Here is a 14,083-nt window from a genome sequence, read left to right as displayed (position 1 = left end):
CAAATGACTCATTTGTGTTCTTGATTTTAATATCATATTATACATTTTCATTTCTGCGCTCTTGTCGGGGGCAGCAGATGCGTTTGGCGTTGGCTGTAAGTTTGAAGAAGAGAACAAAGAGGACCTTTATGAAGCACTCCAGACGTTTTTATGAATTTGATGGCATCTGCGATATCATTTAAGGTTTTTAAGGCAAAACAGTCCGTTATCCTGTAAAATATGTTTTAAGAATCTCAAAGATAACAGGACATTGTTCAGCCAAAACCTGAAGTATATCAACATGTTTCAGTCAGATCAAAAGAAAACCGTATTAAATTGCAGTGACAGTGTTTGGGGTACCGGCAAGACAAGACTAATGGCATGAAGGTGATAACAGTTTCCGGTTCTTTCAGTGTTCCCTGAACGTTAGGTGAAGGAACCTCCTTTCACCTTTTTTCTACAAAATGAACCACAGCATGACCTCTGATTGCCCCGCCTCCTCGACATATTCCCTTGTGTCCCCACCAACTTTGAAAACAAACCGACGCTGTTGGCTCTGATAATGATGAACTTGTTCTTTGCGATAATAAAACATTGATGAATCAAGAAATCAGTACTGATCTACTTTAGCAAGTTAGTGAGATCTGAGGAAAAGTTTGACGTGCTCAGAATGTAAAAAGGAAGCGAACTGGAGCGTCCCTGTGTCAGAAACCAACATGTTTGGAGAGTTTTCTGTAAAAATAAAATGAACTCACAAACTGGAGCTGTTACTAAAACATCATCCTCTCTAATTGAGACGCAGGAGATTTGCTCTGTTTGCCAAAGTGAGTTTTAGGAGTCTGGTGTTCACACAGCTGGGAAATGTTCTCCACACAGGAAGCGATCAATCTCCATTTTAGAGTGAAATACAGAAGTGCAGCAGCATCCCAGAGAGTGTGTCCTTTACAGACGCTCCCAAAGATGTCCGCTGATGAAAGTCAACATTTCTTTCCGCCTCTTGTTCTTGTTCTCCTTCACAGAACTTAAACAGGACCAGCTGAGCTTCAAAGCATTTAGGTTCATCGTTCTGCTGCAGAACAACCAGCTCAGTTTTAGCCGCACCAGCAGCATGACATGTCCGCCTGTCGGCTGGTGCGCCACTTTGGTCCAGACTGAAATATCTCAACAGATGTTGGATGGATTGTCATGAAATTTGGTACGAGCATTCATGGTTCCCAGAGGATGAATTGCACCAATTTCGATAATCCTCTGTCTTTTCTCCTAGCGCCACCATGAGGTTGACGTGTTTGGTTCAGAGTGAAAACAACTGTTGGATGATTTGCCATGAAATCTGTTTCAGGCATTCATATCCCCCCGCAGGATCGAATGCAATAACGTTGGCGATCCCCTGACTTTTCGTATAGCGCCATCCTCAGGTCAAACTTTTCACTTTGTCCTATGTTGCTGCATTAATTTCACTCTGCTGCCTGTAAATGAAATAAATCAGAAACTCCACAAAACCAAATAAAGGCTCGATGTCTGCTGTGATTGACTGACACATATGACATGTTTACTGTTTTAAGGCTGATTCTGATGTTTTTAGACTCAATATGTCAAATTGTGTGTTCTCTTATACACACACCTGGCAGACCTGTGTGTGGGGAAATGAAATCATGCAAAAGACAATGAAGTGCAGGAGTTCATATCTAAATAAAGGACTAAATATCTTAAAATTTCACTGTCGTCAAAAACTGATGTTTACTGTGTTAGGCAAAAAACCAATAATTCAAAACATAAGGGATTTAGAAATCTCCACCTAGCAGCGTAGAGATGGCTTTAAAACAACATTTCGACCGTTGGGGAGATACATTTTCAAAACAAGACATCTTTGGGTTCTGAGAACTTAAAAAAACACTTTTTCATTATTTTCTGACTTTTTATCCCTTACTGCAACAACAACAAAACACATTACATTCATGCTTTCACATATGAAATGTGAAATATATATCATATGTGACATTTATGAAAACCACATTCTTGTATTCTTGTAAAATTGTGAAACAGTGGCAGTTTGGTTAGGTTTAGGAAAAGATCGTGGTTTGGGTAACAATCGGTACATTAGTTACCTGAGTTAAGTTATGTACGTAAGTTAAAACGAGTCAACACTGACTTTTAGTTTCACACAGGACACGAACAGCTGAAAAACAAACTTAATTTTGTGTACGAGATTGCAGTTTTGTCTTTTTTCCTACCTAAGAAATCATCTCGCGACCCCCCTGAAGGGCTCTGACCCCCGGGTTAGAAACCACCGCTCTACTCACCAGGTTTTAGGAGCTTTCCTGCACCTACACACTCATTTTAAAGGGGCCATTTTATGTATTTTTTATCCATAAACCATCCAGAAAATATCAAATGTGCACAAATGCTGCATTTCCGGCCTGTGCAACTCCAACCCTGCAGTCATTTGTGCTCCAGCAGCTCGGAGGATTAAAGACATATTGATGTTGGCCTTCGCTCCCCCTGCCCAGTCTATTCCAGCGATTCTACATCTTATATTAATTAATTATATATGAGAAAAGACTAGGCTTTGAATTTGAAATAATTTAGTCATTTAATTGACGCTCGCAAGCCAATAACATTAAAAAGTCACTTCAAAGGGACTTTAAAAATGTCTTCAACTTCAAAAGAGCAAATTTTCAAAGGACTCAGTCTGTGGATTTGTGTGTGTGTGTGTGTTTGTGCTCGACTGTGTGTCATCTGTCCTGCACTGTTATATCAATTGTTCAAGTCTTTATCCGCCATCAGCCCGAGGACCCTCAAGATGTCTTTTCTTTCCGAGGCTCAGAATCAGTTTCAGGCTTTTTTTAATCTCCACGCAGAAACGTTTGTGTCGCAGTGAGCTGTTACACTGCGGCGCCACAGTGGACAGATGCTTTATTTAAATGTGAACAGTGGCAGGTTGTGTGTTGATGCTTCCCCAGAAGAAATGACTGCACATTTACAAATCCAAACAGAAGTCAAATCTGAGTAAGGAAGGTCTGTTTACTGCATTTTTTTAACTTGTGTCTCATGAAGCTAAACTGTTTATTTCGTAAATGATAACAAACCATTACTTTGAATCAAACCCACTCTAAGGAGGAAGCTCGGTGATGACAGCTGTAAAGGACAAAAACTGATCATGTGACTCCATCTAGTGGTGTGTAGAAGAAGAAGAAAAATTCATTTATTAATCCCCCTTGGGGGACATTCATCTTCACACCCTGATCAGTGCTTTATTACAGACACACAGGAGAAAGCTGTACGTGCAGTTGATGTCAGAGCAATGGGTCGCCGCAGCGCAGCGCAGGCCCCCGAGGGGTTAGGGGGTCGGGGGCCCGGAGGTGGACTGGCACCCCTCCTGCTGCCGGTCCACCTCTGTGTCGAATGGTCCATGCTGGAGCCGAGCCGAGTCCTGATGGACTGAGCTACCGCCACCCCAAAGAGAAGAGATGGGAGGAGGAGCTCCGTGGGAGGAAGTTTAGTTCACTTCCTGTGGCGTGCTTCGATGCATTATGCACAACATCTTGCTTGTGCAGTTTATTTTATTGTATTGTCTTTGCATGTCCATGTTCCACATTTGGACAGGAAGTGTATAAAGTTTTATGATGGAATGAAACCAAACAAAAACAAATCAAAAAGTGATAATAATGTAAAGAATTCATATTTGAAAAATAGCTTAAGACTGACTTCATGCACGACTCCAGTTGTGCATATTTTACCTGTGGATATGAAATTTTGAATGCATACGCCAGTACTAAGTTAACTCTCTCAAAACTCTTAATACAACTCTGTGTACTCACATTTAAGTGTTAAAACAACTGATTCACTTGCCAAAATGTGTAAAAACTGCCACAAGCCTCGACAGATAGATAGATAGATAGATAGATAGATAGATAGATAGATAGATAGATAGATAGATAGATAGATAGATAGATAGATAGATAGATAGATAGATAGATAATATTCTTTTTAAGGTTACTTATCTACAGCATGTAATACATCTGTTATTGTCTTGCTTTTGCTGCTGTGACACATTAATAATTTCCCAGAGCGTGATCAATAAGGATTATCTCATTTTATATCATCTTATCTTATTTTGTTTTGTCTAAAAAAGTAGGCCTTTTGAAGGTTACGTCACTTATCAAAACCAGTGTTACATAAAACAAACAGCGGTGGAAGACGTTAAGTAAAAGTGGCCAGACTACAGTAGCCTATAAAAATACATTAATATATATATATTACTGGAATATTATCACTGATGGATGTATAACAGCAAATGTTTACAACTTGATTTACTTTGGTCGATGGGTATTTTAATCTATAACAATGCATCATATTTATGTAAAGTGTAATAAGAAATCTTAATCTGAAAAGTAACTATAGCTGTGAAATAAAGGTAGTGGTGTTAAAAGTAGCTTAAGATATCTCTCTCAAATGTACTGGAGTAGAAGAATAAAGTAGCTTTAAATTAAAATACACAAAGGACAAGTAGCTCAGAATGTGCTTGTACTTGAGTAAATGCAGTTACAGTCCAACACTGAAAACGGGTAATAAAAACCAATTAATACAGGAATAAAGTCAACATAACAGAATATAATTTAAACAGAGGTAAAATAAAAATGTAAGCTGGACAGTGTATGAAACAAAATGAGATATCAGGCAAATAAAATCCGTTAACCAACTGATTTTAAGCTGCCATTAGTGTTTAACAGGCAGTAAAGTAAAAACCTTTAGAGGATTTAGGGCTAAACGCGAATCTGTTCTGTTTGTCCTAAATGAGGTGACGTCGCCTTGTCATCAAGCGACACTGCGATTGGCACCAAATTTCTAAAACAACCCGCCTCCTCTTCAGCTTCTCGGAGCCCATTGGTTGACAAACCCGTCCGTCAACTGAACCCGGAAAAACAAACAAACAAGCACGCTCAAGTACGTCCACGGCTTCGCTTTTCGTACGTTTTGTTCAGTTTTAATCCAGCTTTTCAGAATTTTATCTTCAGATATATATATATTTTACAACTAGAAGCCAAAAGACACCAGTGGAAATGTATTTATGCTCATTCGAACCGGATATTCGCCTGTAGTAGCAGTTTGGCTCAAACGTTAGCCCGGGAAAAAGCTCCGTTTGGTGAGTTCTTAAGATGTCTTTCTTTTTGTTTAGTTACAGTTTGTCTTTCTCCGAAGAATCAATAACTTCACCCGGGGCAGAATTTATCAGGCGAAGGTGGACAGGAACTTGTTAAAACAAAAGGTAGCCCCAGTTTGTGCCTCGAATGTAATGCTAATGCATGAGAGGCACAAACTGCTAAGCTAAGCTAAAGTTAGCCTCACAGATGGACTAAAGACATAGCATTCAGTCCCCTAGCATACAGTTAAGTCAAATATTATATATAGCTTAGTTTCATCATATATAGCACTTTTAAAAACACATGTTACAAAGTGCTTCACACCACAATAAAAGATAAAATGAGGCAAAGATAAATGCTATTAAAACAGAGCAGCACTTCAAGTTAAAAGGTAAAAACAATATATAATGATAGAGTAACAAAACGAGTAAGAGAAGGACGTTATATGAGACTTTCTAAGATGCTCTCTGTGACTATATGCTTTTGTTTTTTTTATACAATTCACTGTTAATCTCATGTCTTTTAGGTCTGTTGTCTGTTGATGAACCTCTGACTGACTGCAGTGGAAATCATGGCGTCATCCAGCAGTCTGTCTCTGCTGGGCTTCAAACAGCTGTCGGTCTACCTGGTGGACTGCTTGAAGACACCAGCAGACCTGGGACCAGCTGTGAGACTGGAGCCAGAAGGTGAGCCGCTGAAGAAACACAACGTCACGTGTTCAGATCCTGCAGCTGTCAGGGACCGAAGAGGTTTTCACTTTGGCTTCCCCTGCTTAGTGTTTTACCTTCTGTTATATGATCTGAGCTCGCTAACGTCCAGTCTGACATTTTTCTTTTTAATTATACCTAGTCAGGGCTTCAGACTTAACACATGACTGTAAACAGGAATAAAGATGTTTTTTAATTTACTTAAATTTAGTAAAAAGTAGCTCTTCTTTGGCAATGCTATGAGCAGTGTTAAATTTTATTACCGTTTCTGACTCGTCACTGCTTCGGTTTGCTGGTGCTGAAACGCTGCGGGGGAGGTGTGTGTGCGCTCTGTTTCATTACTGAATATGAGACTATTTTGTGTTTTCGCATGTATTTACGTTCTTTCATTCACTGAGAGAGAGAGAGAGAGAGAGAGCGCTGATCGTGGTGAGCAGAAGGTTTGCAGTAGCGATGGCTTTGTTAGATTGTGTTTCTGAGTTTCTTTTCTCAACATGCTGTCTGCACTCGGACTCTTTGAAACTGCCTCAGTGTATGAATTGTGCTTTATAAATCCACCTGTCTTGCCTTCAGACTCAGCAGACCACCCCTCAGTCCTCGCTGTGAAGGAGCTGTCTGTCTGCCTGGTGGACTGCATGAAAGCTCCAGGACTGAACAGGCAGGTCGTCCATGTGGCAGCGGAGCAGAGTCACGCCGGCGTCGAGGTCGAGTTGGATGAGGAAGACGAGCAGTCGGAGGCAGACATGATAAACCCGGAGCTGGACCAGCAGCCAGACTGGTGTGACATTGACATCGGAGCAGAGATCAATTTGTATAAAGAGGAACTAGGGGCGTCAGAGTCTGACGACAAAGACCCCAACCAGGAGGAAGCTAAAACCGAAGACATGGATGAATTGCAGCCGAGTCACGCGGGGGCCGATGGGACACTGATGGTGATTCAGGAGGGTGGTGGCAGCTCAGACGGGGTGACGTGGCTCATGCAGGACTACGAACTATCAGAGTCCCTCAAAACAGCCACGCCCAGTGATGCAGGCGGTGATTCAGAGGAACGTCAGAAGGAAGCAGACCGCGCAGACGCAAAATCTTCAGGTAACGTTGCCAAACCGGAGCAACGCAAAGCTGAAGGTGTAGAAGCCTCTGAGCCCGCAGGTGGAGGTAAATGTTTCTATAACATTTAAATTTGATGCTAGTTTTAATAAGGACTTAGTTAAATAGTTCAGATGACATCGAGGTCTGTGGATTGTCCAGAATAAGAGCGACACTGACTCTGGAAAGAGAGATTGCTGTTGAATCTGAAAAATGTAATTTGTCTGCGAGAAGGGCTGCGTATCAAACCTCTGTATGTTTCTTGGTACTGACTGAAATGTTTTCAAAACTGTCAACTACTGGAAACATGGCATCAAATGGCTGTTAAGATTTATACTTTCTTTTATCAGATAGTTCCTGATTTAAATAAAAACATTGTTAATATTAGACTGCATTTTATTTATGCAAAGTTCTTGTTTGTCTGCTTGTGTTTGAGAACTTTGGATTCTTTTTGTTAAAAGAAAAATGTGGTTTTATAGATAAACATTTTTAGATTTCTCAAAGGAAAAACACAAACTAAATTCTGTTGTTTTGGAGACAAAAACCTCAGAGACAAGATATCTCAAAACCCTCTGATGGACAGGTACTGCTGGAGGTAAGTGAGGAAAAGGGTTTTTTATTTTGGTATTTGGGTGAACCAATCAGGTTTTTTAGGGTCATCAGGATCAGCTGTTTAATGTCATCAGGATCAGCTGTTAAATCAAGTGTTAAATTCATAAGCAATAAAACACGTATGAATCATTTCTACTAACTGCTACAGCCTTTCTTGGTCTGGTATGACCAGCAGCTTAGCAAGTCACAGATATAAACATATAAAAGAGTTTTATCCCAAAAGTAAAACAAGACGGATTTCCTGCTTGTGGTATCATTCTGTTTGCGTTCGCTCAGGTCGACTAATGATGACGTCTCTAACGCAACTGACTCAAAAGCATCTTGGGAAATCCAATGTGACGTTATCCTGTAATTACCACTTGCTGGACACAGTCGTGCTTCAAACAATTTCCCCCGAAGCCACGACATTGCTTCATATGTTCCATGCGATTTTTTTTAAGTCAGATAAATAACTACAAAGTATGAACGGATTATACTGTTAATATTTAAATTAGGGTCGCAGCTAATGCTTAATTTAATTATCAGTTAATCTACTGATTATTTTTTCAAATCAAATTTATTCCATTTTATGTTTATAAAAAATGACCAAAACGATAAATCAACTGTCAAAAAAGTTGCTTCTTAATTTTCTGTCAGTCGATTAATCGACTAAATGTTGGAGCTCTATTTTGAATATTATTAATATTAAATAATTCTCTTTTCAAAGCTGCAGCGTGGATGATGAGTCTGTGCTTATCTATCTAAAATACGATACAACTTGATTTATCCCCTGTGAGGAAATTCACGAGTCACTCTTGCTCATTTCATTTCTCCCAAAAAGTACATCCCAGCTCAGTGTGGATGAGTGATCTTTGACAGAAAGTTTTACTTTTATTTGTCTTTCCTCCTTTCTCTCTCTTTTTTTCCCCCCACTCCTTCGGCTGCGTCCTCAACCGATTAAAAACAAAGGGGAGAAGAACCTGCAGGAAGGTGTGTCCAAACCCCGACATCACCACTGTGAGCATTGTGGGAAATCCTTCTCAAGGAGGAGCAATGTCATCAGACACCAGCGGCATCACTGCAGCATGACAGGAGGTGCACCGAGCCAGCCAGAGTCAGGACAGACGGAGCAGGAGATGTATTCATGCAACAAATGCAGCCTGACTTTCCGGACTAAATGCCACTTAAGGCTGCATGTGCGCGTTCACACAGAGAACAATGAAAATCGTGAGGGTAAAGAAATATCTGAAGGGGCTCCACGCGAGAGATGTCACGCCTGCAAGCAATGCAGCAAGAGCTTCTACTTGTTGCACACCCTCCGGCAGCACCTCCTCACCCACACGGGGGAGAAATCTTACAGCTGCGAGGTGTGCGGGAAGCAGTTTGGGAGAGAGGGCACTCTGAAGGAGCACCTGCTGATCCATACGGGGGAGAAACCATTTAAATGCGAACAGTGTGGCAAGACCTGCGCCAGGAGAGGAGACCTCAAAAGTCACATGCTTAGTCACTCTGAGGAGAGACCACACAGCTGCAGCTACTGTACAAAAAGCTTCAAGCAGCTGGCGAAACTGAAGCAACACGAACGTGTGCACACGGGGGAGAAACCATATCAGTGCAAGTTCTGTCCAAAGCGGTTTAGGATCCACATCGCACTGGCAGTGCACCAGTACACCCACTCAGGAGAGAAACCCTTCAAGTGCACCCTGTGCCCCAAGGCCTTCAGCGTAAGGAACAATTTGAAGAAGCACCAGATGATACACACCGGGGAGAAACCATACCGCTGCTCACACTGCGGCAAGAGCTGCCGTCTCCTGCAGCACCTAATCATCCATGAACGCAGCCACATGGAGGAGAAACCATTCAATTGTGACAAGTGTGGGAAAGCTTACTCCCATCACTCATCTCTGAAAACACACATGTCCATTCACGAGAAGAAACCACCACGCTGCTCCCTGTGTGGGCAGAACTTAACTAAGCTTGCTGAGCTTAGCAGTCACAAGTGCGGCAAGACGGCAGGGAAACCGCATCGCTGCTCCCAGTGCGGCAAGTGTTTTTCCCAGGCTGTGAACTTGAAGAAACACCAGCTGATCCATTCGGGGGAGAAACCTTACGACTGTAAAGAGTGCGGGAAGCAATTCAACCACAAGAGCAACCTCACCAAACACATACGCATTCACACAGGCGAGAAGCCCTTTGAGTGTGAACAATGTAAGAGGGGCTTCAGGCTCCTACAGCACCTCACAAAACACAGACTAACACACATCAAGAAAAACTGAGACTTTGGATTGGAGATCTTTTTTGTGGAAGGAGCTGTTGCTCAGGAGGTAGAGTGGGTTGTCCGTTCGATCTCCAGCTCCTCATGTTCACATGTCAGAGTTCCCTTGGGCAAGACAGTGAACCCCAAATTGCTCCTGATGGTTAGGCCAGTGTCTTGTATGGTAGCTTGCTGCCATCAGGGTGTGTGTGTGTGTGTGTGTGTGTGTGTGTGTGTGTGTGTGTGTGTGTGTGTGTGTGAATGGGTAAATGAGAGGCAAAATGTAAAGTGCATTAAAGGAATAGTTCAACATTTTTGATGAGAAGATTGATCCCACTAAATATGCCACCACCAGCAGCTGGCTAGCTTAGCTTTACATAGAGACTGGAAACAGGGGTAACAAGATCCACCAATCAGCACCTCTAAAGCTCAGTAGTCCAGTACATAACCCGCTCTATAACGCTGAATAGTCTTTACAATTTAAAGCTCACAGATTAACACGTTAAAGGTGCTGGTGGGCAGATTTTGTTTTATGGACAGAGCCAGGCTAGCTCTTTCCCCATTTTTTCAGTCTTTATGCTAGGCTAAGTTAGCCGGCTGCTAGCATTAGCTTTATACTTACAGACATGAGAGTGATATCAATTTTCTGATCTAACTTTATGCAAGAAAACAAATAAAGGTATTTCCCAAGATGTCAAACTTTTCCTTTTAAAAAAAAGCGCTTTATCAGTGCAGTCCAATTGTCTATTTTGCTGTCAGTTACAGTCAAAACTGAAGAGAGACGAGGTCTACATAAAAATGCTGGGCTCGACACCTATCTAATAACTATAAACTATGTAAACTAACATCTATACTACTACTATTACTGAATCCGTTTAGTCTCTGAGGCGTGAAGTCGAAAGTGGGAAATGACAGGAAAAACAATAATGGAAGCCTTCAGTAAAGTGAGCACCAGAAACTCTTCATTGTGCTGGTTTAAAGAGTAACTTAACATCCCCCTAAAAATCTTGTCTTTTTTGACCTCAGTGGTTTATTGTCTCACCTTGCTCCAGTGACATACATGTGTATTCATTGTTGGGTGTTTGTTGTAAGTGCAACAAAGCACACTACTGACTACACCCAACCAGAGGTGGTTAGGGGTGAAATCGTGGATGTAATAAGATCTGGATATGGTGGCACTGCTTAGCCTTGCTTCCTGTTTTGCCCAGTGGTCACTCGCGGTATTGCAGTGATTCCCCTGTGGCCCAAAAAGCATTTTCCCCATAGGCCACCATTATTAAAGAGACGTCTGTAAAACTGACAGGACGCCTCAAACTACAAACAAGATCAATTATGACTCTTTCTATTATGAATTTTTGAAAAGCGATCATCCCAATGCCATAGCTCCCAACTTAATACAATTCTATAAACATTAACCACATTCCTACAATATACAGAAGTAAAAACAGGTGCTACTGGCAAAATAGGACACCTTATGTTTTTATATAAAAAAAACAAATTAAAGATAAGTAATTTCAACATTTTAATGTCTTCAAATAACCATATAATGAAAATACAACACAACCGAGATAGTGTTTTTTGCCCTTATCTTCTTTTAAAAATTCTAAACAATTTGGTAAAAACGCCATGCTAAAATTAGAAAAACAATTCATAGGCCTACTGTTACATTTAACGTTAAGGTAAGGCACAAAACATTCTAGGCCTAAAGAGTTAAGAGGGAGGGTAATGGTAGACTCCCAATCCATGAAGTACAAAGACACTGAACAAGTAAATACCTCTGCATCTTCAATCACGCCAAAGTCCTCGCCACATGACTTGTGGAAGCACTGTTTACATGCAATACACATTATCTAATCTCTATTCTCTGGGTCATCTTTTTTTTCGCTCTATCTTTTTTTGCAGGCTCTGCACACATCTTGACCCTCAGAGCTTACGCCGTCTTTCACTCTGTTATTTTTCTTTGATTTTTGCTGCCCACAGCTTTCCTTTCTTGCCCCCTTCTTGATTTCTTATTTTTTTGCATGTTTTCACACTTAAATGTTTCAGATCATCAAACTAATTGAAATATTAGTCAAAGATAACACAAGTAAACACAAAATGCAGTTTTTAAATGAAGGTTGTTATTATTAAGGGAAAACTAAATCCAAACCTACATGGCCCTGTGTGAAAAAGTGATTGCCCCCTAAACCTAATAACTGGTTGCTCCACCCTTAGCAGCAACAACTGCAATCAAGCGTTTGCGATAACTTGAGGTGAGTCTTTTACAGCGCTGTGGAGGAGTTTTGGCCCACTCATCTTTGCAGAATTGTTGTAATTCAGCCACATTGGAGGGTTTTCGAGCATGAACTGCCTTTTTAAGGTCATGCTACAGCATCTCAATAGGATTCAGGACAGGACTTTGACTTCATTTTGTTCTTCTTCTTCGTCTGTCAGCCTCACTAGAATGCTGTATGGTGTCTTCCGACCTCCTGTTGAGTAAATATCCTCCCCTCTTCGTTTAAAATTATATTTGATCCAGTTTAGAATATTGATTTCTCTCAAGACAGCGTGTATTTTGTGATCTTCAAAACCATTTTTTCCCCTTTCAAAATGACTTAGAGCAGTGTCCCCATTTTGACAGCAGGCAATTGGCAAAATGGGACTATCAAAATGTACATTTTTCAAAAGGGTGAAAGGAGTATAGAATTGATTCATAGTGATTTTGATACACAATTACACTCCATTACAAAAAATATTGGAATGAAAGTGACGCAGTGAGTATTTGATTTTAGTTTTTTATAAGCTTAACCATTTTTATGTCAGAACGCTGTCATTTCACTTACCATTGTGATTCTGCAATCAAGTGTCAATGCACGCAATGCCACACCCACTTATATGATGTCATATCCATGTGACCTTTTTTCCTTATCAGATGCCTTTTCAGCAATGCAAAAGCGTTGGTTTAGAGTTATTTTGTGGATTCCTTGAAAAGATATTCATTACAAAGCTTAAAGTGGCAACCCTTAAGATTTCAGTCCTGGTTGATTTGGCGACACCTAGTTACTGATGGTATCAGCAAGTGCGGTTTAATACTACAGGTCACAGAATTGTGGGGACAGCAAAGTGTTGTTGTTTTAATAAAGAAGTAGCTTGCGGAGAAGTTACAGATGTGTAGCTTGTGCCTGCAGCGCTTCATCTAGCAGCTCACTGTGACTGAAATATTGCAGGGAGCAATGGAAGAGTCAGGAACAAACTGATCCGCTGTCAAAAAAGGCCGAAAATGGCCGTTGTCTTGTTTTGTAGATGCATTTTTGATGAACGATGGCAGTTAGTGTCAAGCTCACTGACAAACACATTTCATTTCCTGTGACTACTTCATAACAAAACTCAACTCGTGTCTCGCCAGTTAAATGTTTTTAATGTGAAGCTGCAGCAGTAGGACATCTTTGGTTTGCATTAGCAGTAACTTCATACAGCATTTTTCCCGGGAACGTCGCCACAGACGCCCAGTTCACTGCAAATGTAAGGACTTTCATGTAATTTCATCAGTGGGCCACAGGCTCATTCACCATTGTGTTAACTCATTTGGCAATAGATAATTACTTAACAGACATTTATTTAAATTAAATCTTCGAGATTGCCACTTTAACTGTCCCTGTTTGCCAGGTGTCCCAATGTAGCAACACTCTTCATTAACACAAAGATCGGAAAAAGGGAGAAACAGCCTGGCTTTGTCCAAAGGTAACAAAATCCACATACCAGCTTCTCTAAAGCTCAGTAATGTTATATCTTGTTTGTTTAATCTGTACAAAAACTTAAGTGTAAAAGCAACGAGTTCTGGTTTTAAGGGGGGTTATGTGACTATTAGCTAAGCTAACCATGTCTTGGCTCTAGCTTCAACACACAACAGCTTTAACACACAAGAAAAAAAGTGATGTGCTACCTGTTTAGCAAATGAGCGTGTTTACATGCAGCAACTCTGCAGACATTTTGAAAGTAAATCAACTGATAGGCCAGGCTACAGCAGTGTTAAATATCTGTGTACATTTAGTGAACAAATTAAAGTTGAAATTTTTCAAACTTTTTCAGTTCAATAAAAAACAGCAATAGAACATACTGCATTTAATATAAAAAAACACTAAGATAATAATGAAACAGGTAAAAACGTAATAAAGTAATGAGTAACGAAAACCCTTATATTGCATATTCGAACAAATATGTCAGTGGGTTTTTGCTGTAATATTTGTGTAATTTTCTTTTACATGTCGCTCTCTGTTTGATTTGTCATCGCTTAAGTAATTACTGGCTCATAGTTGTTACTGTCATTTCTGTTTGTCACTGCTTTG

At 40.6% G+C, this 14,083-nt stretch overlaps 2 protein-coding genes across 4 annotated transcripts; both read left to right on the top strand.

Moving 5' to 3' along the window:
* The first annotated feature begins 4,807 nt into the window (after nucleotides 1-4,807).
* Nucleotides 4,808-7,300, top strand: LOC122870274. 3 transcript variants are annotated; one of them, XM_044184404.1, is made up of 3 exons: nucleotides 4,808-4,923; nucleotides 5,647-5,806; nucleotides 6,401-7,300. In XM_044184404.1, exons 2-3 carry the CDS (start codon nucleotides 5,692-5,694, stop codon nucleotides 7,003-7,005), a joined length of 720 nt encoding a protein of 239 aa, XP_044040339.1. In that variant the 5' UTR covers nucleotides 4,808-4,923; nucleotides 5,647-5,691; the 3' UTR covers nucleotides 7,006-7,300. The 3 variants fall into 3 exon arrangements, with proteins under 3 accessions (XP_044040339.1, XP_044040338.1, XP_044040336.1); XM_044184403.1 differs by having other exon boundaries at nucleotides 4,825-4,946; XM_044184401.1 differs by having other exon boundaries at nucleotides 4,846-5,122.
* A 140-nt stretch (nucleotides 7,301-7,440) lies between these two features.
* Nucleotides 7,441-11,838, top strand: LOC122870185 (zinc finger protein 708-like). The gene has a single exon (XM_044184142.1). The coding sequence runs from the start codon at nucleotides 8,590-8,592 to the stop codon at nucleotides 9,778-9,780; it is 1,191 nt and encodes a 396-aa protein (XP_044040077.1). The 5' UTR covers nucleotides 7,441-8,589; the 3' UTR covers nucleotides 9,781-11,838.
* Nucleotides 11,839-14,083: the final 2,245 nt, after the last annotated feature.

Source organism: Siniperca chuatsi, linkage group LG22 (genome assembly GCF_020085105.1).
Source record: "Siniperca chuatsi isolate FFG_IHB_CAS linkage group LG22, ASM2008510v1, whole genome shotgun sequence".
NCBI lineage: Eukaryota > Metazoa > Chordata > Actinopteri > Centrarchiformes > Sinipercidae > Siniperca > Siniperca chuatsi.
Note: the sequence above shows the minus strand (reverse complement) of the source record. Positions and strands in the feature narration are given on the sequence as shown.

Bases quoted from the DNA above. Each gene is read 5' to 3' on its own strand.
- LOC122870274 (XM_044184404.1), top strand. From the start codon at position 5,692: ATGGCGTCATCCAGCAGTCTGTCTCTGCTGGGCTTCAAACAGCTGTCG. The intron at 5,807-6,400 runs GTGAGCCGCTGA...TCTTGCCTTCAG, and splicing joins TGTGAGACTGGAGCCAGAAG to ACTCAGCAGACCACCCCTCA.
- LOC122870185 (XM_044184142.1), top strand. From the start codon at position 8,590: ATGACAGGAGGTGCACCGAGCCAGCCAGAGTCAGGACAGACGGAGCAG.